General features: G+C 42.0%; 1 protein-coding gene and 1 long non-coding RNA gene across 3 annotated transcripts; both read right to left on the bottom strand.

Moving 5' to 3' along the window:
- Nucleotides 1-837: 837 nt before the first annotated feature.
- Nucleotides 838-17952, bottom strand: LOC147448723 (uncharacterized). 2 transcript variants are annotated; one of them, XM_086521247.1, is made up of 4 exons: nt 17806-17952; nt 17617-17730; nt 3542-3644; nt 838-1185 (listed from the first exon to the last, which is right to left on the bottom strand). In XM_086521247.1, exons 1-4 carry the CDS (start codon nt 17818-17820, stop codon nt 1163-1165), a joined length of 255 nt encoding a protein of 84 aa, XP_086377373.1. In that variant the 5' UTR covers nt 17821-17952; the 3' UTR covers nt 838-1162. The 2 variants fall into 2 exon arrangements, with proteins under 2 accessions (XP_086377373.1, XP_086377372.1); XM_086521246.1 differs by having other exon boundaries at nt 3542-3647; nt 17806-17951.
- Nucleotides 1255-3535, bottom strand: LOC147448724 (uncharacterized). Its single transcript, XR_015189379.1, has 2 exons — nt 3356-3535; nt 1255-3278 (listed from the first exon to the last, which is right to left on the bottom strand). It is a non-coding gene; the product is annotated as an uncharacterized LOC147448724 (long non-coding RNA).
- Nucleotides 17953-27732: the final 9780 nt, after the last annotated feature.

Here is a 27732-nt window from a genome sequence, read left to right as displayed (position 1 = left end):
GTTGTAAGCTCACTCCCCCCAGATGAGGCATTGGAGTTGGTGCAATCCCTTCAGTCATGTCGAGTCCCTTCTTAGTCCAATCTTGTAAAAAGATGTTCATCTTTTTCTCCCTAAGGGGGGAGGTGTGGTGTGTGGCCGGATGGCCTTGGTATGAACCCCCATGTGTGAACCCTCGGGTAGATGCCAAGATAGTTGTACTCCTAGTTATCAATATAACAGACTGCCTCACTCGTGAAGGAGAAGCCTAGTTTGGTCCCATCTTGTGTGTACACCACAATATATCGTGTCATCCCCAAAAAAGAAAACTTGAACTGTTGAGAGAGAGAGAGAGAGAGAGAGAGAGAGAGAGAGAGAGAGAGAGGCCAACCTCGACATAATAGGGTAAATCACTGTACATAAGAGAAAGAGAAAGAGAGAGAGAGAGAGATAGATAGAGAGAGAGAGAGTGTGTGTACATATGTGATGTCCTCTGTCATCCGGGAAAAAGAAAAGCTGGACAGAGAATATGGGGTACCAGCTGCCGTAAAATCGAAAAATCTCTCATTTGGAGAGAATATCCGCTTCGCACAGGATCACAGCGAAGGCATGAAAGAAGGGTTGCGCACAGGGAGTAGGCATAGTTCGCGCAAAGAGGGGGCAGGGTATGAGAGAGAGAGAGAGAGAGAGAGAGAGAGAGAGAGAGAGAGAGAGGGATGGACCGCGCAAGGGGGCAGGGGAATCTGCCTGTGGGCCTCATTTGCGTGGGGCACATGCATGTGCATGCTCTTATATCACTATCTTCTTGTCAATCACTGCACGCAACTGAGAGTTCACGCTCTACAAGTCATTTTCTAAGGACACGCAAGAAGGGACAGATGATTTTAAATTTGGAGGGTTGACTGCTTAGGTCATTTCGTCACTCGACACTTCAAAAAAAATTCACAAGGTTTCACCTTCTTCCTCCTTAGTGTACCCTTGATATTAACTCTCTTTCCAATTGTACATACGTCATAATTTCCCTTGACAAAGTATACACATACTTGAATCGCCATTCTCTGCAGCTGTGTAAGTCCATAACCAGTGCTGAGTTCTGCATCTATCGTCTTGGCCAATAGTTTTTAGACACATTTGACCCTTCCACCTGATGCATGTGGTAACATAGTGTCCACCACATCCCCGGTGTTTAAGCATGAAAAGGGTACTTTTCTGCAGCAACACAAAGTATGTGAGTTACAAGAAATTCCTCTGCAGCAGCACAACCATATGAAGTTTAGATAAAACTTTTAAACTTTGTCCATTGTTCCGTGCGCTCCCCCCCCCCCCCAAATTTTTCTTTACAGAGCTAGAGAGCTGTCGTTATCAGTCAGCATTTTTCTCAAAATTTATCATCAAGCATGTCATGATTCGCTTGTTAACAATCACACTAATTAACAAAATCAGTGCATCTGATCTTACATCATGTGAGTCTGCCCAAAAGCACAAGCACTGAGAACAAGACTCCTCAAAAGAGACTCCAATCAAAGAAGCCAAAAAACGGAGTTGGTGGCATTTAGGAAATTAAGCGATCGAAACAAGAAACTTAGAGCAAGTGAGTGACCTTCATTTTTAGACACGAATGGAAAACAGATCAAACACTGCTCCAATCACATTACACACACAACCAACAACCAACCAGAGAACAGAACACAATGAGCCGGACTCCTATACAAAAAGGTAAGTCGTCACCTGGTCAGTGCTCCCATAAGCTGGGCAACAGCAAAAAGTTACAAGGATCAGAAGCAGCAACATCAGTAGTGGCCCTCTATTTGTGCTCACACCAATACATTCATAAATAGCCGCACACCCAAAAGATATCCAAATTTCATGTAGCACAAAAGGCAGCTCACTCTCTACCAGAGCGTTGTATCAAGCTTATGTGTTAATCAAGATTCTAATTTCTAGGTTGTCTCATTATCTTGGCCGACTTGTCATTCGTAACTTGAGCATTTAATTAAGTTGAACAACTATGTCATTAACACCTTAGTGCATCCCTCATATATCCCCCTTAAACCCTCAACAGGCCAGTGATCACACACACAACATGCACACCTTCACACTCTCTGGATTCCCCTAAAAGCAACTTTGGAAAAGCAAAGCTAATGCAACAACTACCCATAATAAACAATAGCACAACACTAATGGCAAAAACATGAAACGGTGCCCTATGGTTGTTTCATTTAAACATCCTCTTCCTGAAGAAATGCCGTCTTTACGTCCATTTGGACAAGTTCCATGTCCTCAGTGGCTACTAGTCCAAGCACAAGACATAATGTAGCTATCTTGACTACTGGAGAAAAAATTTCATCGAAATCCATGCCTTTCTTCTGCTTGAATCCCTTCACCTCTTAAGGTTCTAGAGCAAGAAGATGGCAATCTTGCCTTTGTTCTCACAAACCCATAAATTTGTCACGCAGGCATTGCCCACCCTTAAAGGATGTTCCTGACCTTTGCCCTCTCATGCTCGTTCATTCATTTGCAGAACAAGTTGGCGCATAAACAAATCTTTCCGCATTTACAGCATTTTTGCTCTCACATTGCGTCTAGTCTTGTGGTATTGACCAAAAACTCTCACTGCTGTCTAAGGGGTCAAATGTCTCTCTGGCTTTCCTCTCTCTACTCCATTGTCTCTATCACTCCATTTCGGTTGCACTCTGACATCAGAACCTGAAAGAAATCTAAGGACTGACCTTAACTAGATGTATGCTCAAAAGAGAGATCACTCTGTTAATCAACATCAAAACTGCTCTCATAACCCTAACTACAGAGACCAGATTTTTCATGCCATGCTGACATAGTAATAAAGCTGCAGATGGCACGATAATGCGCCATGAGCAGCGGCAGTGCTCATAAGTGACAAGAATTCTAACGGTCTCAAAAAGCAGGATTATCACCCAGTTCAGCAAACTTTGAAATATTCAGTTTTCCAGCAAAATTTTTTATTCTTAATTGTGGTCATTAACACTGATCTTGCACTTAATTTGCACAAACACCTTCCAGGTCACATGAGTCCAGTTTCCCACTACAGAATTGCAAAAGCACACACAAGCAAAGGCCACCACATTCGCCTACAAAAGTCTCGTACCTCCATCTGAATTATTTCAGCTATGTCATTTGCCATTATCACTAAATTACAGAGAGCTTTTGAAAGTCAGCTTTCAAGTGAAAACAAAATTCTTATAGTTTTGAGTCATTAACACTAAACTTGTACTGATTCCTTCTGGGTCGCATAAGCAATGATCAGCAGGCAGACATTGGTCACCCTAGTAAAAAGGCCAAACACCCCTTAACTCCAGTTAAGCAGGTTCAATTATGCTGTGTTGCAGATCACTTGAATTACCATTGTTCAATTCCATCCAAACGTCAATCTCACAAAAAAGACAAAACTTTTAGTACATCAGATGTGTTGCTTTCCACACAGCTGCTCAGGTAAGATGTGTTAGGAACCCACTATTCAGTTAATGTAACAAGCTTCCTCAATACTTTAAAAAAAGAAAAACATACAGAAAAATAAGACACTTTTTACCTTCCAATCCAGAAGATGTGCCTTTGTCACCTTTAGTAGGCATCAGCTGCAAAGAATGAGCTTGATAGTTGTCCTTCTTCAAAGAGGTCGGCATTCCTGAAACCTCCTAGGCAACAGAGTTGCATTAAGTAACCCTTGAAGAAAAAGTAAGCAATTCATACCCACTTTCTCACTGCAGCAGTTGTCGCATGCACCCAGTTTCTTTTGACAAGTTGTGACAGTACTCAATACTAGTTTCTTGACAATATCATGCCATACAAAAGCTTGCCTTCAATAACTGAAGTGCTAATCTGATTTCATGCATTTTGTTCCATCATAGAAGTGCAAATTCATGACTCAGTATGTACGTACATTTTATTTGTTAGAGGTCTAGGACAGTGCCCCAAAAAGACCTACATTAGTATCTTTTTTTTTTTTTTGAGGAAAAGCGGAGCTGTATTCTGTGTACACATGGACCTCGAGGGATGCTCATGTGAACAAATCACCAAGGAAGTACAGGACTCTTAAGAAAATCCAATGTGTGAAGGCTATATGTACATCATTGATCAAGGGGGCATGTGTGAAGAGTGAAAAATTAACCACTGATGTGGCCCTGATCCATGCTGAAAACTCAAGAGTGCTGAATGTCAAGACCAGCGTCTTGAGGAACAGTGGCGACATCCGGTGCCCTGGAGGAGCCTGCTGATGTAACCCACTGGTTGCATAGCATATGCAAAAGCTCTGACCATATGTCTACCAAAGTATCAGACAAAGTCAAAGGTGCGGCACTCAAGAAGTGTATAACACATAAGAGTCAGGAATGAACGCTTGCTGCTCTGCTCCCCGCGCAGCCCCCCCCCCACCCACCCACCCACCCACACACACACACACACATCCCTCCTATCTTGCGCTTCTCCATAGCCCTGCCCCCGCCTGCTCACCACCCTTGCTTGTGCTGCCCCGCACCGCCCTCTCACCCACAGCCCCGTGCCGCCTTCCCGCCTGCACCCCGTGCAGACCTTCCCACCCGCCGCCTTCGCTTCCTGCATTATCTGCAGGTCAGCAGCTCCCCCCCCCCACCCCCCCCCCCCCCCCCCGGGGAAAAAATTTGTTCCGGCCTTCCTCCTTGCCTCTCGGTCCTCCTCCTAAGGGAGAGGTTGTAACAAACTGCTGACGTATCGACCTACTGAAGAACAGAGCTACCGGCCAAGGGGCCTAAACCCTAAGAAGAACAAGTAACAGAAGAAGTGTCACAAAGTGATGACGTGGTTGCCCGAGAGCAAAAACCCTAACCCTAATTTCTGCCAAAAACCCTAACTGCTGAAACCCTAATTCTCGAAACCCTAACCTAAAACCTGCAAACCCTGATTCTGGAAACCCTAACCCTAAAACCTGCAAACCCTAATTCTAGAAACCCTAAGAAGAACAAGTAATAGAAGAAGAAGTCCTACCAACTTATGGGGACCCCGTCCGATGGGGCCCCAAGTGACATAAAGGCATTAAAAATAAAGCAGAACACGCTCAAAAGACTTTGCACATCAAAATATGGTGATGTGGCACCTGTACGGATGTTCCGGAATTCGCGGTGGATTTTTAGAAAAATCCCGAAATTTTAGAAAAGTGATTTTTTGGGGTCAGCTTTTCATATTTGATGCTTTTAGGCTTTGGGCCTTTAAATATGAGCCTTGGGGGCCCTCTCTGGCACTTTTTAGCGCGCAGATTGCAGAGCAGGAGCTCCCCAGCTGTTGTACTTTGCGAATCAGCAGTAATATAAAGAAATACCGAAAGGGGCACCAAGGTTTGGGGCCAATACTCTCTGGGGTGGAATTCCGCCACTCCGTGCCGCGTGTCGTCTCTCTCTCTCTCTCTCTCAGTTCAGTTGTGTTGCCAAATTGGCTTTATCTGACAGAAAAATAATTCTAAATGAATTATTGGATTTATAAGTGAGAGGGTTTTCTCGCTTGGAACACCAAGGAAAAATAATTCTAAATGAATTATTCGAATTTTAAGTGAGAGGTTTTTCTCACTGGAGACATCCGAGTACAGAATATTCCAAGTGCGTCATTCAAAGTAATGACGAGAGCACTGAGAACAGGAATATTTGTAAGGCCACCAAGAACGGGTACTTCTGATGCGTCACATTGGATGGGTGACAGGGAGCATCGGAAAGAAGTATCCGACCATCCGGGAATGGACATCTCTGATGCGTCATAGGATGGGTGACATAGAGCATCATGAAGGAGATTGTACCGTAAGTTCGGTAGAAAAGGACTAGGTGATGGGTATTCCTGATGCGTCACAAGGTGGGTGACGGGTCCATCGGAAAGGGAGTATCCATAGTCGGGAGGAAATTCCAAACTGTGTTGGAATTGTGCACAAGGAAAAAGCAAGCACTTGAATGAAGATGGGTTCAGAGGAAACTTTGAGGAAAAACAGATGCTTTCTGAGAAAGCGGGATTGCTTTCCGGGAAAGCAGATGCTTTCCCGCGAGGAAGTCTATGTCTGCATTGCAACTGTGCGTGTGATTGCATCCAAGGACGCCTGGGAAGTGCTGTGAAAGCATTATTTTTAACTTATAAGGTTTTATTGAGTTTTTGGATAGGTTGAGACTACTTTTAAAATACGTCGGCCGCCCACTTAATAAGTGGGCAGCCATTTGATAAATAAGGCAACAGATCAGCCAGCGTTTTCTCTCTCTCTTTTTCTGGCAGAACAAAAAAAAAATATTTATTAAAAAAAAAAAAAAAACGACCGCAATCTCTACGCGAGCAGCTATTCGTGCCCGTGGCTAGGAGCTATAAAAGCATCACATGCCTTCACTCAGAGGGGAGGACCAATCTTTGCAAGGAGGAGATGCTACTGCAGATTTCAGCCATAAAGAAGACGTTGCCCGTGATGCCATGGCTGCCCCAAGTGTACCAGATGTCGCCAAGACCCAGTGCGCGAGTTCCCTCGCGAAGAAGTGCCTACGAAGCGTGTTTCCATCGCGACAAGTTGCTGTTTTTCTCTGTTTTCAGCCCATAAACGTCGTAGACGAGGCTGATTTACGAGAAGGAACCCGAGAACACACCTCTTTTGTGTGTAGGATTGGAAGAGAGGTTTTTCTATGGAGAGATCTCTTCCGGGGAATTGCTTTTTCGAGAACCGAGTTACGTTTCGAGCGTCGAGACTTTGAAGGTAACGATTTTCATGTTCTGATCTTTGAGTATTTGATTGCAGGTGTACTTCCTCTTCGTGACGGAGTAGGAGCAGAGGAAGGCATGAGCCTCTGCAGGAGAAAAGCGCTCTGAGGAACTAGAGCCAGATCAGCCCAAGGGTTTCATACCCGAGTTTGGGAAGTAGATCCACGGATCGGAGAGGGGTAGTCTCTCAAGTTGTGATCCGGAAGTTGGGATTCCCAAGTAAGGACTTCGTGTCCGGGAAAGCAAAGTTGTTCTACGGGAAGAGGACTTTGGAAAGAGAGTTGGAAAAGAGTTGCAGGGATGCCATGCCCTGAGTCTGGAAGGTGAGAGCCAAAGGCGAGAACCTTGATTCTCGAGGAATTGGAATAAAGAACGGAAGTTCCTTGGAATAGGGTTTTGCCCGAGGAATTGGAAGCTGAGGCTTCCCGGAACCATCAAGTCTTATTCTAGAACGAACGTGGTAATACGTTCGGTTCAAGTGCTTGTATAGACTTCTCCTCAGTAATAAAGATACTATTACGGGGGGGGGACCAGCCCATCTTCTGGTCCCCAGTACTGTGTCGATCTTCTCACTCTATCTCTCTCTCTCTCTCTCTCTCTCTCTCTCTCTCTATCCTCTGGCTTCAATATTAAGTGATAAATTTTATTTATCCGAGTATATTTTATATTGTTATGCGCTCCCGTTTGTGACAGTGGTATCAGAGCATGGTGTCCTCTCTTTCTCTGTAAAGGAGGACGACTCTGGGAGGATACGGGAAGAAGCCATGACAAGCCAAGAGAGAAGTAAGCAGGCGGAACCCTAAGTCCTACAAGGAAAAGCTTGCAGAGTTGGAAATTTTTTTCTCTCTGCAAGAAGTCGACACAAGGCTTGGGATTCTCTGAGAAGGCGACAAGAGCATGATGCTCAAGAACCTAGAGAATCCAAGGAGCGGAATGCTCGAGATTCTTCAAAATCCAGAAAATATCCATGAACGTCAATCCAGAACTATAGCCATGAAATCCCGTCATTCCGAGAAGGATATGAAGAAGGTCTCTAGACCTAGGAACACTTCCAATCAAGTTTGATACTTTTGACGGAAGGGAAGATGCCCCGAAAGCTACCGCATTGATTCGACACGTTTGAAGTTGCCTTTGCAAACGGCAATTTTTGAAAAAGCGTCGAAGATGAGGCATGTGATTAAACACCTCAAGGGGATTGCAAGTACTTGGTGGTATACCAAAGCTCTGCAAGGAACTTACAACAAGACTTGGATTCAATTCAAGGCTGAATTTTTTTGACAAAATTTTTTCCTCTATGCTTTGAAGAAGGCATCCAAGAAGATTGGGATCGGTTTGCCCAATAGGAACACGAGTGAGTCAAAGCAAGTAGTGGTTCACTCTTGCCAAGGTAGCTCCATTCTTGATCCTCTCTGAGGAAGGAAAGATGAACAAATTTAACGAAGGACTTTTGCCCGAATTTGTAAACCCATCTGCAAGATACTTTGCAGCAGATGGTGGAGTCAGCAATACAAAGCTGAAAGTGTACACCTTAGTGTACATAGAATCCAATCCCCGTGGTGGGACGGGAAACATTGAACACAGAAAGTTTGGAGTAAGGGAATTAAATCTAACTCCTGACTTCTTGAATAGAAGACCCTTGAACTTTAAGTGAGAGGGCAGGTTTTTAATCAAAGTTACATCTTTGAGGAAATCATAAAGTGCATTATGCTTTGCTCTTTTGCACGAGGTATGGTAGTGTCTAACCAGGACAATCACTCTCGAGTGTTTATGAGAGTAAGGTTGAGTCAGAACAATGTTTATACGATGAACTGCTTTGCTTAACCATCCGGAAGGTCCATGATTGATCTGGTATCCGGTAGTTCTCCAACAAATTACCTGCTATTGCGGGTAGGAAATTATGAAGGAACCATTCTGAGTTTTCAAGCAAAGAAAAGCTTTCATGAAGCTTGAGTACTCTTTAAGCCCACACCCCCTACTCGGTAAGGGAAGATATGGTAGTGCTTTTTGCACAAGTGAATGAACACTCTCTTTACGAGGGAAGGAACAAGCGACGACTACGGCCTGTGCTTGAGGAATCCAAGGATTAAAATCCTAGATTATTTGATGAGCGGGTTTTGCTCTAAGATCGAGCCAAGTGATCGCCAAGTTGAGCGTCTTCGCTCTAAGGATCTTACGAAGGGAAGGTAATTTCCCAGGTTCACCGAAACTTTAACACAGCTTAAGAATTATGTACACTTTTGAGTACATGGATAACACACGTACATGCAGACCTATGCCAAGGAACTGGACGAGAGTTTGTTATACTCTCTTGAGCGCCTTTTTGCGCGCAATAATATTCCGACACAAGAATCTCTATTTGAGATGTGTTTGGTAGAAGGAATTTGAGTTTCTCTACGGAGAAGAGGTTTTCCGATGGTCGTTGATCATTGAGTACGCTATGTGCCTTTACCATTACAGTAGCAACTTTTGGTTGCGGTATATGTTTCTCCATGAGAAGGTCAAGTAGCATTTACACGCTGCTGGAATAAATTCGAACTATTATGTTCGTAAGAATATAGCTCGCCAACCATTTCAAAATGGTAAGAATTACAAATGGGAGAATATCCCTGAGAATCAAAGAGGGTTCGCTCTATTGTGAACCGGGTTTGAACGTACGTTCAGAAAATGCTATGGCTAGAATCCTATATGCCTGAGATTTTGCAAATCGTCATTGATGCTCGCAAGGTGAATCATTTTTTATGATTTTGTAAGGAAGAGACGCTAATGGGCGTCGGGAAATCACTGTTGGTGGTAATAACTCGCAGGAGGAAAAGATTGGAAGGAAGTGCCGCCGTGCACAAAGGATTGGAACCGTCCGCCTACGTTGAGTGACGGCCCGAAACAAGAACCTTCTTTAAGGTGATCGCAAACTTTGTTTGTGAAAGAAAGACATCGAGCTTAATGCTCTATGACTTTAGCATTCCCTATGTGAAGGACACAAGAGGTTTAATACCCTCTAGACTAACAGCGCAGGATTATGCGCAAGGACAGATACCTAGATTGATTTCTAGGAGGATTATTCTTCTCGGATTGAGAAGGTGGATTTGAGTTAACAGACTCTCGAATGAGGAAACGTTCGATCTGTTGGAAAGACGCAAATGACGAGTTCTTCCGCGGTTCGTAAGTTGAATGAATGGTGAAGGATATCCTCGAGGTACTAGAGGAAGGACATCAACTGTTAAGGTAAGTATTGAATTTTTGAATTTTTGTTTAATTTACTTTTTAAGTTCTCTTTTGAGAAAGGACTAGCTCAACTCACCATTGAGCAAGATTTGGAATCTTTTCGGTTTCTCCCCGGCAGTTCAGTTGGACCTCTATAGTTGAGGACAACTGTTTATAAGTGAGAGGGATGTTGCCAAATTGGCTTTATCTGACAGAAAAATAATTCTAAATGAATTATTGGATTTATAAGTGAGAGGGTTTTCTCGCTTGGAACACCAAGGAAAAATAATTCTAAATGAATTATTGGAATTTTAAGTGAGAGGGTTTTTCTCACTGGAGACATCCGAGTACAGAATATTCCAAGTGCGTCATTCAAAGTAATGACGGGAGCACTGAGAACGGGAATATCTGTAAGGCCACCAAGAACGGGTACTTCTGATGCGTCACATCGGATGGGTGACAGGGAGCATTGGAAAGAAGTATCCGACCATCCGGGAATGGACATCTCTGATGCGTCATAGGATGGGTGACATAGAGCATCGTGAAGGAGATTGTACCGTAAGTTCGGTAGGAAAGGACTAGTTGATGGGTATTCCTGATGCGTCACAAGGTGGGTGACGGGTGCATCGGAAAGGGAATATCCATAGTCGGGAGGAAATTCTGAACTATGTTAGAATTGTGCACAAGGAAAAAGCAAGCACTTGAATGAAGATGGGTTCAGAGGAAACTTTGAGGAAAAACAGATGCTTTCTGAGAAAGCGGGATTGCTTTTCGGGAAAGCAGATGCTTTCCCGCGAGGAAGTCTATGTCTGCATTGCAACTGTGCGTGTGATTGCATCCAGGGACGCCTGGGAAGTGCTGTGAAAGCATTATTTTTAACTTATAAAGTTTTATTGAGTTTTTGGGCAGGTTGAGACTACTTTTAAAATACGCCGGCCGCCCACTTAATAAGTGGGCAGCCATCTGATAAATAAGGCAACAGATCAGCCAGCGTTTTCTCTCTCTCTTTTTCTGGCAGAACAAAAAAAAAAAATGAAAAAAAATATTTATTATAAAAAAAAAAGGCCGCAATCTCTACACGAGCAACTATTCGTGCCCGTGGCTAGGAGCTATAAAAGCATCACATGCCCTCACTCAGAGGGGAGGACCAATCTTTGCAAGGAGGAGATGCTACTGCAGATTTCAGCCGTAAAGAAGACGTTGCCGGTGATGCCCATGGCTGCCCCAAGTGTACCAGATGTCGCCAAGACCCAGTGCGCGAGTTCCCTCGCGAAGAAGTGCCTACGAAGCGTGTTTCCATCGCAACAAGTTGCTGTTTTTCTCTGTTTTCAGCCCATAAATGTCGTAGACAAGGCTGATTTACAAGAAGGAACCCGAGAACACACCTCTTTTGTGTGTAGGATTGGAAGAGAGGATTTTCTATGGAGAGATCTCTTCCGGGGAATTGCTTTTTCGAGAACCGAGTTGCGTTTCGAGCGTCGAGACTTTGAAGGTAACGATTTTCATGTTCTGATCTTTGAGTATTTGATTGCAGGTGTACTTCCTCTTCGTGAGGGAGTAGGAGCAGAGGAAGGCATGAGCCTCTGCAGGAGAAAAGCGCTCTGAGGAACTAGAGCCAGATCAGCCCAAGGGTTTCATACCCGAGTTTGGGAAGTAGATCCACGGATCGGAGAGAGGTAGTCTCTCAAGTTGTGATCCGGAAGTTGGGATTCCCAAGTAAGGACTTCGTGTCCGGGAAAGCAGAGTTGTTCTGCGGGAAGAGGACTTTGGAAAGAGAGTTGGAAAAGAGTTGCAGGGATGCCATGCCCTGAGTCTGGAAGGTGAGAGCCAGAGGCGAGAACCTTGATTCTCGAGGAATTGGAATAAGGAACGGAAGTTCCTTGGAATAGGGTTTTGCCCGAGGAATCGGAAGCTGAGGCTTCCCGGAACCATCAAGTCTTATTTTAGAACGAACGTGGTAATACGTTCGGTTCAAGTGCTTGTATAGACTTCTCCTCAGTAATAAAGATACTATTACGGGGGGGGACCAACCCATCTTCTGGTCCCAGTACTGTGTCGATCTTCTCACTCTATCTCTCTCTCTCTCTCTCTATCTATTTCTCTCTATATCCTCTGGCTTCAATATTAAGTGATAAATTTTATTTATCCGAGTATATTTTATATTGTTATGCGCTCCCGTTTGTGACAAGTTGTTATTGAAGTGCTAAAAGTCTGTTCAGTCTGTTCTTTTGGCATGTGGTGCCTGCCTTGTGACAGTGATATCAGAGCATCAGGCGTGTGCTATTTCTGAAAGCATACCGGTCCTACAAAAGAGCAGACAGAGCTATTGGAATTTTACCGGACTTATTAGCCACTCCACCCATACTTCATCGCGCATCGGGCGCGCTCCCGTCTTCACCGCTCATGTCTTACAAGGCATAAGCCAATTAAGATCACTTGCAAGAGAAGGATCCAGATTTGTTTCAAGTCACTGTTTTTCTCAGAAGCAGTGCCATGCAGATGTTGATGTCTACAGCTACCAAGCAACATACTCCAAGTACTTGGCAAGCTTTCAATAAATAAATAAAATTTGCCCCAAGTTATATGGTTTCTGACATCTTCCTTCGGAGTGCAACTTCTGGCAAAGTGGGGTATCCTGAAATGCTTGCCATGGAAACCCTAGCAGATTATATCTTGAAATTTCTCGACATCTCTCAGTAGATGTCTCTTCTCGAGTTGGTAACCTTGGAGGTTCGGTGTGATTGCTATCTCTTGGGACTACCATTGCCGCCAAAGAAACACTGTCTGTCCAAGAGCTGATGGACCATGCTGTGCTCGGCTACGACCTTATGGAATGAACCTAACCCTAATTTTGGTGCAGGTTTAAGGATGGAAAATCAGTCGACTTTTCGAACTCGACTGATGTCGATATTGTTTTTTTAAGTTTGAAATCTGTTTGAGAACTTGTTTGGTGATCCTGTTTGGAATTTGTTTGAAATGGATGCTATCTGTTTTGAACCTGTTTTGGTGCCGATTTGAATTGTTTGACTCTGGTTTGATACTGGTTTCAATGACTGGTGATTTTACTCCCATGTGAAGAAGTGAGAAATACTGTTTTGGTATTGTTTGAACCTCGAAGCGAGGCAGGCCGATGCCTGGGGAGCGTTTCATTGTATGTTTGAAAACCTCGGAACGACGTAGGCCGATACCTGGGGAGTGTTCCATTGTGTGCTTAAAAACCTCCGAACGATGCAGGCCGATGCCTGGGGAGCGTTTGGTTTATGCTTGTAAAATAATTGTTGTTGTGACTTCCGGCCCGAGCCTGGATGGTTATGCGGGAGGAGTATTAAGAAGTATGAGCAGTGGTAAAAGGCCTCTATATCTCCCGGCCCGGACTTTTTTAGGTTATGCCGGAGCAGTGATGAGGGAGTCGTTGAATATCTCCCGGCCCGAACCTTGTTAGGTTATGCGGGAGGAGTGTTCATCGGCGGCTTTATGTTTCTACGCGGAAAAAGGTGCCGAAGCGCACGAGGGATCCCCGGATTGGAACAAACGACCTTCCAAGGGCAAGGGCCAGGAAAAAGAACTCCCTCAACTGAATGAAAGCAAGGATATCTCTTTCTCTTCTCCATCATACTTACTTGATTATACTACTATATCTACTTCTCATACAATATTTAAACCTTCTTCAAAGAAGAAAACTCCTACTACTTCCCTATGCAATACTAAAGAGAAGCCCAAGTTCAAGAAGAATGATTGTTACTAAATTAGCTACATTTGACAGAAAAATAATTCTAAATGAATCATTTGATTTATAAGTGAGGATTTTCTCGCTTGAGAGACCTAGAAAAATAATTCCTCCTTGGAAGACATCCGAGTACAGATATTTATAGTGCATCATTCAGAGTAATGACGGGAGCACTGTGAACGGCAAATCTGTAAGGCCATTAAGAGCAGGTACTTCTCATGCGTTACATTGGATGGGTGACAGGGAGCATCAGGAAGAAGTATTCGACCATCCAGGAACGGACATCTCTGATGCATCATAGGATGGGTGACATAGAGCATCGCGAAGGAGATTGTACCGTAAGTTCGGTGAGAAAGGACTAGGTGATGGGTATTTCTCATGTGTCATACGGTGGATGACCGGAGCATCGAAAAGAGAATATTTCATAAAGAGAGGAAGTTCCGGACTGTGTTAGAATTGTGCACAATGATGAGCAAGCACTTGAATGAAGATGGGTTCAGAGGAAGCTTTGAGGGAAAACAGATGCTTTCTCAGAAAGCGGGTTGCTTCGCCGGAAAGCAAAGCTTTTCCGTAAAGAAGTCCATGTTAGCATTGCATCTATGCATGAGACTGCATCCAGAAACGCATGGGTTGTGATTGTGAAACCATTTTTTTCAGCTTATAGGATTTTATTAAGTTTTTAACTGGTTCAGACCATTTTTTTTAAAGATCAGCCATCCACTTAATAAGAGGGCAGCCCTCAATTAAAATAAGCAAAAAAAATCCAACGGTCCTTTTATTTCGCAGCCCTCTCTCTCTCTCTCTCTCTCTCTCTCTCTCTTTGGCTGAACACCTGCGACCTCTCTCTCCCTCTTTGGCACCCCTCTCCCTCTCTCGGACACAGGAAGAAGCTAGCGCTAGATGCAAAGACAAGGCTGCTGCAAAATAAAGCCATAAAGATGATGCCGCCGGTGATGCCCATGACTGCCCCGAGTGTCACAGATGTCACCAAGACTGTGAAGGTGGGAACCACCGTGAAGAAGCACTTTCGGAGAATATTTCCATTGCGACAAGTTGCTGTTTTTCTTTGTTCTCAACCTCATTAACGTCATAGACGGGGCTGATTTACGAGAAGGAACCCGAGAGCACACCTCTTAAGTGTGTAGGATTGGAAGAGAGGATTCTCTATGTAGAGATCTCTTCCACGAAGTTTCTTTTCGAGAATCGGTTGCGTTGGAGCGTCAAGACTTCGAAGGTAACGTTTTTCATGTTATGAGTGTTTGTTTCCAGATGGTCAAGTCATAGCCACGTTAGTCCCTCGGTAGACTCATGAGCAAGATGTAACTAGATAGCCATCCATCTAAGTTAGTCCATTGTGAGTCCCCCGTAGGAGACAAATCTTCTGAGCTCTGATACCACTGTAACCAACTTGGACACCAAAATCAAAAATCAATAACAACCAAGATGGATAGTTACGATAAATATGATAAAAAAACGTCGTACAGTACGACTACGAAAAATACGATAGATACGGAACGCATGCATACATGGATATGTTTACACATATATTTATTTATGTACATACACGGATGTATCAAGTATGTGTGTGTGTGTGTGTGTGTATATATATATATATATATATATATATATATATATATATATATATATATATATATATATATATATATATATATATATATATACTTCTGTAAGTATGTATGTGTATCTGTGTGTATATTGCACGAATCCATGAATGTATAGATGCATACATAAAAGCAGATGTAGCATATAAACGACATGCATATTAAAACAAAAGTTTATGTATTTACTATTACTAATTCGAAAAGGAAATCTCAAAATAATGCTCAGCTAGATAATTACAATCTTAAAATTTAATTCAAAAACTGTTAAAAAGTCCAAAATCTCAAAAGAAAATCTAATAATTATGCACAAAAAAGTGATTCAATACGTACATACCACAAGTACATAATGTATTGAATCGTACTTTTAGTACTAAATTTTCCGTACTAGTGTTGAATGCAACCTTGATAGCAACACACGAACAAAAACTACAAGAGAGAGAGAGAGAGAGAGTTGACACGAAGCGCCAAAATTCCACTTCCAAATGCACTAGCCCCAAAGTTTGGCGCCCCTTTCGGTACTTCTTCTTTATTGATAATCATAGGGTACAATGGCCAAAGGAGGGTTGAGCTCTATGTTTTGCAATCATGCAATGATCTGCAAACTCTCCCCTCAAGGCACTCTTTTATAGGTACTCTTTTATAGGTACAAGGGGCCCCTAAACTAGGCACCCCCCAAAAGCAAGCAGATGCTAAAAACATCCCGCCCGGAAAGCCTTTTAAAAAACAACCCTACCGTCGCTACATTCCTGCCACGTCACAACAATCCGTAAATCACGGCACAAATTGTGGAGTTGTTGCTACGTCGGCATTGCATTTTAAAAAAAAGCCTCCATTGCATTAAAAAAAAAGCATCCAGACTTTTGTTTAATGCCCGGCCACCTCTTTTAGATCTTGCCCCCTAGTAACCCAGTGCCACATCATCAAAGTTGTGACAGCTGCCATAGCACAACTACGTTAGAGAAGGCTAGTTGAGGCCAAAAACTTGCGAGACAAAACAAGAGAGAGGCACAAACGACCAAAAACCTACAAATTTCTGATATTTGACCGAACTTTTTTTGACTTAGTACATGAGTTTAAGCTATAAACAAGTAGCAATTCAAAAAACACATTAACGAGCACTTAAGGTAACCCGCCAGCTTGTGGTAGTCAAGCGAATTGCCTCTTTTTTTCAAACTCATGTGTTGAAGTGTGAATTATTCTCTATTCACTTGTGGATAATTTCATTATTTTTTGATTAAGTGGATTATCCAATCTGCGACTAATTACACTACACATGAGCAAATGGGATAAAATATCTACTGCCCAGCCACTAAACACCCTCGCTCCCTATCACCTATCCGTAAGAGATACCAGCACCACATGGACAAATCCAGAGAGATGTCAAACTCCAACAACCTCCCCCCCCCCCCCCCCCCCCCAAAAGGAAAAAAAAAACTAAAAACAAGGTGAAAGTCACAACGGCCTACATAGTACATAAGACTCTAAGAGGATGAGAAAGAGTGAGTGCGACCTACTCCTCAATGCCCCTCCTTATAGAAATAGGAAAAGGAACATCAACTCTCTCCCAAAAGCCACATATACAAAAGACAATGCTTAGTTTCTTACAAGTGATAGGAAGAAACAAACTCATCCATCATTAACTTTCCATGTGGCCCTAGTTGACAAACTTTATCCGGTCAATGCTCCCAGAGTTCACTGCCTTACTAACAAACATGGGTGATCGATCTACAAACAAGGACCACTAGATGCACACATGCACGCGACCTCATTACCAATCTCCAAAATGCACTCGCCGCTAACAATCTCACACGGCTTCAACTCTGTGAACATTCAAAATCAATTGCTACAATTGGAGCAGCCTAAATGAAAACCATAAAAAAACTAAACTCATAGTTACCACCAAACTCCGAAACTCGTAGTTACCAAGAAACTCCGATAGGCCCCGAATTGGCCTATCGGATCGGAAACTCCGTTTCCGAAGTCCCCTGTTTCTTGTTTCCATTTTGCCGTTTCTTGAGAGAATTCTAAATGTTTTAAACACGATATAGCTAACAAAAGCCATTTCTAAACCGTTCCAATAAAATGAGCAAGCCATTTGCATCTTTGATGACCTTGCCTGTATCGTTCCCGTTTCTCGTTCCACATAACTATGCCTAAAGTACTTTGCACTAAGTTCCCATCCAGTTGTTATACCCAACCAAAGGAAAGAAATGATGCTTGCAAGCCCTTCATTAGCATCAACCTAAATTTTAAAATCTACGATCAGCTCAGTACTTGTTCTTTGAACAAAGGATTTAACGTCACGCAAGACAACATCCAACAAATAGTGGCCGTTTCAAGCATCTCTCTCTCGCTCACACACACCTTCATAAGATGCATACGCAACCGGGCAGGATGGACAGCTTCGCCAATGCAAGTCATGGCAAACAAGGAGTAGTCAAAAAGTACATCTGCTGCCGCTTGCTTCATCTCATCGACCTTGAACAGAAAACAATACCGAGATCGTGAGCATCTATACGCCCTACACAAAGCTTCGGCTACCAACACAGGTACCTCGTAATCCTCCATGGAGAACGGACTGTCACGGTAGACGTTGGGCCGGGCTCTGGAAAAGATAGTCCAAGCCTGCTCACAATGAAAAATAACTGGCTCAAATTTGCCGGTTCAAATTATGGAATTTTTAGTTATAATATGAGATTTTTAATGTGATTATCCCTCTCAAATTAGGAATTCGCCTGCGCATATGCGTGTGAACAAGTTCCAACGCCGGATCCACATAAAATGTTTCCCGAGCCCTAGTTGGCCAAGAGGGGAGCATTCACAGGTATTGTCATAATTAATTAAGAGTCTCTAGAACATTTATGTGCACAAAAAAAAATAACTAGTCTTGCTTGGTTGGCCTTGTGACAATTAGATATATTAAAATTTAAATACTACCGGAGAGATTTTTTCAACAAATAATAAATCAAAATGACATAAAACATTTTTTCATATTATATTTTTTTTATACGAAAATTAGATTGTAATTGTTACGCCACAATCAAATTCTTCCCTTTTTTGTGTGAAGCACTAGTGCAATGTATACATCAAGATAAAGCACTCACCTTATTTGTAGTGGTTTCACTTGAACAAGTACGCACTTCAAAATGCTTACCTTTGATGAATTACGAACAAAAGTAGAATAGTAGTTAAACTTTCGATACCATGAAAATTTTAAATTATCAAAAAAGTAAATAGTGCATTTGTGTTGTTCCTCTTCTTTCAATCAGGAACAAAAAACGTGTGTTTTTGCTTGTATGTGGTCTTGCTTTTAGGCAGAATAGTAGCATGAAATGCAATTGAGCAAACTTTTGATAAAGTACTCAGGAAGCTTCACACCTTAACCTTAACTCTTCACAACATTGTTTGTATTAGAAATGATACTTGTAACAATTTGCAACACATACACAATCCCTTCCTTTCGACCACAAAATCCCACAAGCTGCACAAAGCAATAGTTCCATGACACATAAAACCCTACGTCATTAAATATAGAATAGATAAGGTTCATGCAGTTGTACGCTTTTGAAGAGCTAGGATTTATATAATCTTGGTCCCTCTTGTAGTCTATCTTTCATGTGGTTGATACCCTTTTGAAGAGCTAGGGTTTATATCATCTCGATCCCTCTTCCAGTCTAGCTTTTAGGAGAAGAACAGCATGAATGTTGGTGAGCAAACTTTTGACAAATTACTCAGGAAGCTCATCTCCAAAACCTTTCTTGATCACTCTTCATGTAACGAAAATAGACTATGTTTATTGAGAATAGCGGAATTAAAAAAACTGTATTTAGCATTTTTATGAGAATACTTTTAGAAAATAGAGGGAGAACTTGATTAGAGATAGCAACATAACCATTATACCTAATTAACTTGGCATGAACAATACTTTGCAAGAGAGAGAATTAGAGAGCTTGACAACATTTGAGGATCGAATTTATGTGGAGCCGGTCCCCCCTCCAAAAGGCTTTTGTACTATAGCTTCTCCCATAAAGAGAGACTTGGTACAATACAAGCTTTGTGTTCCTTGAGACCTTGATGGTGCAATGAAGATAGAGAGCTTCATGCACCACAATTATGCCCGTAACTTAGCTAAATGAAAGCATTAACTTGTCCCCGGCCTCAATCCCAAGACCTCAAACACCTTCGAAGGTGGAGAGAGCTAGCAGGGAATGAGGGGAGAGAAGAGGAAGAAGAAGTAACTTATGAGAAAGAAGTAGTGTCCTCTCATACTGTTACTCATAGAGCTTACCATAGCATAGTAGCATAGTGATGGAGATGAAGAAGATGGCAAGCATAGCATTGAAGCATGGCTCTTGGTTCGATTTGCATTCCATAGCCAAGAGTGTTGGTTTAGGCTCTCAACTTCTCAAGCTTGAAGAAGGAGATGGAGTTCTTGCACTTTCACAAAGTGAGAATGAGAGCATGTGAGTGTGTGTGAGAGGGAGTATACCCCCAAGCACACCCCCAACTTGCTTTGGCCGACCCCTCCTTGTAGCTCATCCTTGAATTTGATTGGACCTCTCTAAGCCTAGCCAATCACATGCTAAGTGCACATCAAGCAACAAGGGTAGCATTTGGACAAGTGTCCTCCTTACCCCTTTGAGAGAGAGGATTTGATAATGCCTAGATAACTATTAATTAAACTAAATGCTCATTGGACCCCTCTCAAAGTCAACCAATAGGATTTAGGCACACTATGGGGGCAGCCTAGCTAGGAGCTTGACATGTGTCCCATATGCCTCTTTGAGCAAGGGGTGTCCCTTGAGTGAGGGGAAGGTCATTCTCTCTCATCACCTACTTGCATGGCCCGCCCGAGTGTCAAATTCTATTTGGTGTTTAAGAGACGTCATCACCACAAACATGATTCTAAGCATGCATACTACTTAAATTTGTGCACAATAAAAAGAGAATTGGTCTTATAAGACAAAAACATTTTAGATTTAAAAGGTATTTACGTTTTCTTACTCTAATGTAGCATTGTAAGCATTGACAAGGTTCATACTATCCTTAAGCTGTGTTCCTTGCATCTATCTAGCATCTTCAAAAGGATAATTTTTTAGCTTAATAAGATACCGTCGGATAATCTTACCATGTCTTAGTACCTTGTCTACATGTCGAAGAATCGATTCGGGCTGAAGCACCTCTTCTTGATCTTCGATCTCGGATGGGTCCTCAATGATTGGTTCTTGTGGTGGCTCTCCTTTGTAAGGCTTAAGTAGGCTCACATTAAATGTATTGTGAATGAGCCAATGGTTGGGCAACATGAGTTGATAGGCCATCTTATTGATTGGTTTTAGGATTTAAAAAGGAACAATAGTATCTTTTTACTAGTTTAGTATAATACTTTTGGTGGCCCGTAGAATTTTTGCCCGTACTTTGCCTCAATCGAGCCTTGGGAAATTTGAGTAGGACCCAACCATTTTCCTTGAAAGCTAAGGCCCTTCTGTGTTTGTTAGCAGCAGCCTTTTTTCTTTGTTGCGAGATGGATATAGCCTCTTTAATCTTTTGGAAAGATTCTTGTAGGTCTCGGCTATACTCATTAACAAAGAAGATCTTCCCATGTACCTTAAGTAGCAAGGGACTTTTGGGTCTTCCTTCAATGATTTCGAAAGGTGTGTTCCCTGTAGGAGTATGGACATTGTTATTGTATGCATACTCTACAAGAGGTAGGTACTTTTCCCATTGTGAACGTTGATCTACTTCGGTAACATAGGTCTTACGTAGATCTAGAATCGTAAGGTTGGCTCTTTCACTTTGGCCATCCGTTTATGGGTGATAAGCCGAAGAGAAATTAAGCCTAGAACCTAGATTCTCAAAGAGACCATTCCAAAAATTATTGGTCATTCAAGGATCTCTATCCGACACTATTGATGTTGGCAAGCCATGATGTTTAAAAATTTGGGATATGAAGAGGGTTTCCATTTGGTGTGCCTTAATAGTCTTTTTGACAGGTATAAATTGTGCTTGCTTACTAAACCTGTCTACTATTGTCCATATTCTCATATTCCCATGGATGGACTTAGGCAATCCAAAGATAAAATCCATGGATATGCTCTCCCGTGGTGAATTAGGAATTGGTAAAGGCTGGAGCAATCCAGGTTGCTTCCCCTATCATACTTTGTCATTTGGCATACCACACATTTTGACACATAGTCTTGTATGTCCGTCTTCATGGTAGGCCAATAGAAATACGTCTCTACTCCACGAAGTGTAGGTTGAATCCCCCAATGCCCCACATAGGTAGGAGCATGGGATTCATACATTACTTTCTCACAGAAAGAGAGTGAGTAACACATAGCCTATTGCCATAGAGAAGATAACCATCCTGCAAGGTGAATGGTTCTTCTTTCTTCCCTAAGGCAAGGGCTGAAATTACATCTTTAAAATCAAGGTCAATAGCATACTCATCTATCATAGAAGATAGATCATTGTGAGTTGCTACGGATTATTGCATTGGCTCTTGGCCATCATGATAGTGCATCAGCTACTTGATTGTGCTTGCCAACAATGTGAGCAATATGAAAATTGAATTGCAAAAGAAAATTTGCCCACCTCATTTGTTTGTCAGAGAGCTTGGTTTGGGTCATGAAGTACTTAAGACTTTGGTGATTCGTGCATAGGATGAATGGAGTCCCCAAAAGTTAGAGCTTCCATGTGTTGAGGGCATGTAGGACAGCTAGTAGTTCCTTATTGTAGATGCCCAATACTTGCTCATCAAAATTGATTCTTCGACTCTTATATACTATGGCATGCCCTTCTTGAAGCAAAACTGCTCCAAGGCAATCTCCACAAGCATCACATTGGACCTCAAATGGTTTTGAAGGATTCAGTAGTGTAAGCACGGGTTGAGAGGTAAGCTTTTCTTTAAGCTTTTAAAAATCACTTTGCTCTTTAGCAGTCCATATGTACTTAATGTTTTTCTTGGTCAAGTCATGTAGTGGTCCTTCTATTTGGGAGAATTTAGCTATGAAGCGTCTATAGTATGCACACATACCAATAAAGCTTCGTAGCTCATGTAGATTCCTTGGATTAGACCATCCTTTTATTACCTTAAGCTTGCTTGGATCCATACGGATACCATCTTGAGAGATAATATGACATAATTATTGAATCTCTTGGAGGAAAAATTCACTCTTCTTTTGGTTAATGAAAATTTTATTCTCCCTCATAGCTTGAAAAACTACCTGGAGGTGTTGCATATGCTCCTCCAAATATTTGGAGTAAATGATAATGTCATTGAAGAACACTCTAGTGAATGTTGGGTACGCAAGCCCAGTGTGTCACGCCTCTAGCATGTGGGAAACTCCCCTTTATAAAGCATGCATGTAGCTTCAGTTGGAGTTTAAGTTTTGCATGGCAAGTTTGGCTTTATATATTGTAAGGTTTGTTTTTACACATAATCATATCAATAGAGTGTTATTTTTATTACTGTGTATCGACTCTCCTCTCTTGCTCAACCTTCTGCTGCTCTTCTCCTAGCCATGGCACCCCACCTGCTTCATCCACCATAGCCTGCAAACCATCAGATGGTATCAGAGCAAGGTGGTTTTGCTTGGCATCGGCATCAGCTCGGCACACCAACGCAGAAGCAACAGCTTAGAAAGGAGAGAGGAGGTTGAACGACCTGCATTTTTTTGCCCATAATTAGCAGCAAGAGGGTCGCCCTCGCTTTCTGGTGAGATTTGACACATGAGGACCTTCCCATTCCGCCTCTACAGCCCGCTACAGGGAGATCTCGCCATCGTGCTGTCGTGCTGTGACACGTACATAGTGGGAACGCATGCTACAAGATCTATCTTGTATTTTTTTAGATACATAATTATATTTCCTATAGTGTACATATGCATATTTAAGTATAATAATAAACCTTCTATCTCATCCTATTATTTTTCTCAAGGGTAACATATCCTTACTTTACCATCAGAAAATACTATGGGAAAAGCATCAATAGCTCCGCCTCTTTAACTTGGGGCAAAAAGCATTGATTCTTTATTTCTACTATTTCATTATCATCTCACACCCTAGCTAGATCCTATATCTAGGGTAAACTCCAATATATATATATTCTATGTATTTTTTATACTTTTCTTATATTTCTTTTTAAATAGCTACTAGGAGAGAATCAAATCCTAGTGGGACACTAGGTGGCATGATTTCAAAGATACACTTATTTTAATGCATTATTGCAAGCATGATTACAAAACTTTGTCAAGGAGCAATGTCATGCTTTCATATGGCATGAGGTGTCCTTTGGAATTAAATGAAAGTCTAGGCTAAGGAAACCACATGAAGACTTTTGCTGCCATAAATGGACCCTATTTTGATGAATTTTTTTACACAAGGTTCCAATCCGAATTGGAGAATGATTTTAAAATGAAAATCGTAGCTAATGAGCTGAAGTTTCTGCCCATATTTTTACTTTTTTATTTGGAGCCACGATTGAGGAGATATGATCAAAATACTGGACCCCAGTCTGCCCACATCATGCAGGGACAGCTCATTTCCAACTTTTCCAATTCCTGTTCACACTGGCTCCTCTCTTCTTGTGTAAACCCTTGGGGGTTCCCTTCACCTATAAAAGGGGACCTCTTCTTCCTTGGAAGGAACTCAAGCATTCAAGCCATTGATGAGAGAAATTCTTGAGGGAGTGAGTAGTAATGCCTAATTGTACTTAGCCATTAACATAAGCCCAAGCCTACACTTTCTCCTAGAGGGAGACTATCCATTCTTGCAACAAGCTAACCTTGGAAGATCAACTCTAATCAAAGAAAGTCTTGCACTTGGTGTATCAATCAAAGTGGAATTATCCACTCTTCTTCTCTCTCCCATCAATAATGGTGCCGAAGGGTTTCAAGTAAGATGTGTTCTACATTGATGTTTTCTTGATTTCTTATTGTTTTCATTTTCATCTCTAATCCAACATATACATATATATGTATCTAATCTCATCTCCTTAACCAAACCTATCTCTCTCATTCTTAGTAATTCATCCTCTCTAGGTTCTCTTTGCTACAGGTACATCTCTCCCCGCAGTATCCTTATTGCCTACGGGCAAGAATAGGGCTTGGGAGGGAAACTTCTCATCTCTTCACTTCTCTCATATCTACATTTCTCACATACTATCCTAGATGAATAACCCACATGATGATCATTTCTATCGCTTTCACTCTGTACGATCTATTAGAATTAACGTATGGATTAGCCGTAAAATACACTTTCAATAATGTATAGTGTTTCTCTTCGGCCCTGAAAGGCTCAATGAAATACTTCTATCACCGGATCCCATCATACTACCTCTCATAGACTATAATTTTTCTTTTGATGTAAGCGTAGTTATCTTGCTATGAACCAAGAGGATTTGTACACACAATTAATCCCAATCACTAGACAAAATATCTATATTATGGTAAGCACAAAACTACAATTCTAAAGAACAATTCGTAGCCTATTTGGTCAGCCAAGATTGAATGCCATTAACTCATCCATTAACCCTTTCATATTACCCATGATACGATATGACCATAGCCTTGATGTTTTCATCTTCGTATTGTTTTAACATTCTCTTTTGCGTTCTTTCTTTGTGTGTGTGTGAGTGCAAGAGAGAAAGAGTGAGTCTTCTTTGATTGCACTTCTTTCCAAACCCTAGTCTTCATGGCATCTATGGTTTAACTCCTTCATATAGTTTTTGTTGAGTTCTCTCACAAACTCTCACAGCCATAAGCCCGGTGCTTTCCTGGCAAGACCGCAAATTTCTCGACATATTTTTGGTGAACCTGACGCGAATCTGCTAGGGTGAGAGTTTGTGGATAACCATGGGTGATCATGTTGAGCAACAGGGTATGCATTTTGACCCAGCAACAATGCAAATGTTTCAAGCATTTGCAATGTTCATGCAACAACAACATGCTACTGAAAGAAGGGAGATTTCAGCAACGAAGGCCATACAAGCGGTCGTCAACAGAATGGATCAGTTCAATGGCAAAGATGTAACCAAGTACTTACGCGAGTATGTGAAGGAGATGGAGCTGCATCGCATGTCAGAAGGTGAGATGATTCAAAGCTTTGAGCTAGTTGTTGCTCCAGAAATTAGGGAGCATGTTAGGGCAATTAAAGATGGGCATGGGAGAAATTGGGAAGAACTCAAAGTAGCTTTAAAGGAGGAATATTTCATGGAGGACTCTGAGAGAGTGACCAAAAGGACATTCTTAGAATGGGTAGTCAAGCCAAAGTAAGGACTATCAATAACAGAACTACTTAGGGAATTTGAGCGGCGCTATGCACAACTCACAAGGACTGAAAGGGCCACACTAGATGCAGAGAAGACAGATCTTTTCTTACAAGCTGCAGGTAAAGAGTTTCAAGAAAATTTGGAGCTTCTTCTTGAAGATAAAGATGCTGAGCAAGGACTAAAGACCGACTGGAATGAGGTTGAAGGTGCTGTCTCATTGCTTGCCAAACGACAAAGAAGAAGGGACAAGATGGTACTAAACACTACAAGTCCTTCCACCTCAACTCCTGACAAAATGGTAAAGCCTACTTTTATCGCTCCTAAGTTTGATGAGTCCATGCTAGATGAGCTTGTGAAGGGAATGCGTGACTTGAAGGTGAAGCTTGCAAAGCTTGAAGAAAAAGGCCAACCATCAGGGCCACTTCTTAGGCAAAGACAACAGCCCAAAGAAGGGTTTGTTAATAGATGTATTTGGTGTGATAGTACAGACCATGTAAGAAGGGATTGTGATGATTTTAGTGATGCTTTGTCAAAAGATGTTGTCTTTTTTAAGGATGGTAAAATCCACTTAAGAGAGACAGGTCTACCCTTGAGAACTAACTTTGGGAAGGGGGGAATGCAAACCTTAGTTGAAGATATGGCAACCAAGCATGCCACCTCTTCAGTTGAGGCAGCTACTTATGGAGTAAAAATTGAACATTTTTGTGATGAAGAGGTGAGTGACCATCATGGTCAAATTTGGCCAAATGTCATGCAATTAGCTAAAAAGGGAAAGCTTACAAAAGAGATTCTACATGAAGTAGGAGATTGCATACGTCTAGAAACAGGATGGAATGATCCAATGGACTCATTGTCAGTGCATGCCTACATTACAAAATGCCAACAAAATGAGGCAATTGTAGAAGAGAAGTGCAGACGTGAGAATGCTGATGAAGGACCATCAAAAAGAGCTTCTAGAAGTGGGGGAAGAAGCGACTCAATGCCTTCTCAAACACCCTCAACACAAGGAGCATCTCCACCTGAAGTACTCATGGAGGAGTCTACAACAGGAAAGAAGAAAGAGCCAACGAAAGGTAAGACAAAAGGCCCAACTTATAAACTAGAATCTGATATTGAGGTTGCTACAGATTTAAAGAAAGTCTTGGAGGAAAGGATCTTGAATAGCAAGATTGAGTTTACTCTGGGAGAAGTTCTTGGCATTACAAAGCGTGAATTCCATGAGGAGATCATTGACATCATCAAGAGAAAGAGGCAAACCCTTGCTGAAGTTTCTCGTCCACAGGTTGAAGGGGAAACCTCAAAGACACAAGGGATGCAACTGCAAAATAAGGAGAATGATGGAGCTGTGGTAGGATGCTACCAATCTAGTGGGAGAGTGAAGCAAGTGTATTTCTCAAATGATGATGAAGAAGTTGAAGATATTCCTAGGAGTTACTATTCACGAAGTCATTGGGCAAGGGCTACTACAGAAACTTTGGTCAAGGTAGGTGATCTTGAAGAGCCATTTGTTGCCTTGATTGACCATGGTTCAGAAATAAACATAATGTCAAAGAGTCTCTACAACAAGTGCAAATGGCCGATGGACACAGATCATGGCTGGATGGTAAAAGTGGCAAACAATTCATCCGGTGAATTGTATGCAGCATGTCCAGGTGTGAAGGTAACAATAGGTGATGTAAAGATTGACCAAAACTTCTTTGTACAGGATACATCTTCATATCATCTCATCCTTGGACAACCCTACATTGTGGGAGTTCGAATGGAAACAAAGGTAATGGACGATGGTTCAGCATATGCTAGAATACGTAGCAAAGATGGTAAACGAGCTGTCCAATTTCTCACAGTCTGTGTAAACCATGAAAGAAATCATGACAACCTCAGAGAACATCCTCTACCAAAGGTAAGCAAAGAGTTTCATGATCATAGAGAAATGATGGGTTTTGGCCAAGTACCATTGTAAAGCGGGATTGCAGTGGTACAAAAAGAAAAAGGGTCTCGCCTGATCCAAAAATAGGTGAAGCGTTTTCAACGAGCTCCTTGGTAACAAAGAATGGATCAGTATGTTTTACAAAACTTGAAGATTTGAAGAGATGCGAGAGGCAATATGTGCATAATGTACAAATAGGCATGAAAAAGAGTGGGTTGCTAGAGCCCACTGAAAATGTTTTGGGTTTGTGTGAACAAGTTTCTTTTGTAGATACTATGGGTGAGCT

This window comes from Adiantum capillus-veneris, chromosome 10 (genome assembly GCF_014529385.1).
Source record: "Adiantum capillus-veneris isolate H3 chromosome 10, ASM1452938v2, whole genome shotgun sequence".
In the NCBI taxonomy this organism is placed as follows: Eukaryota; Viridiplantae; Streptophyta; class Polypodiopsida; order Polypodiales; family Pteridaceae; genus Adiantum; species Adiantum capillus-veneris.
Note: the sequence above shows the minus strand (reverse complement) of the source record. Positions and strands in the feature narration are given on the sequence as shown.

Coding starts and splice junctions, on each gene's coding strand:
- LOC147448723 (XM_086521246.1), bottom strand. Junction 3,648..17,616: donor TGCGTATGCATCTTATGAAG/GTGTGTGTGAGC, acceptor TCTGTTGCCTAG/GAGGTTTCAGGAATGCCGAC. Junction 1,186..3,541: donor CACATCTTCTGGATTGGAAG/GTAAAAAGTGTC, acceptor GTGTTGCTGCAG/AAAAGTACCCTTTTCATGCT.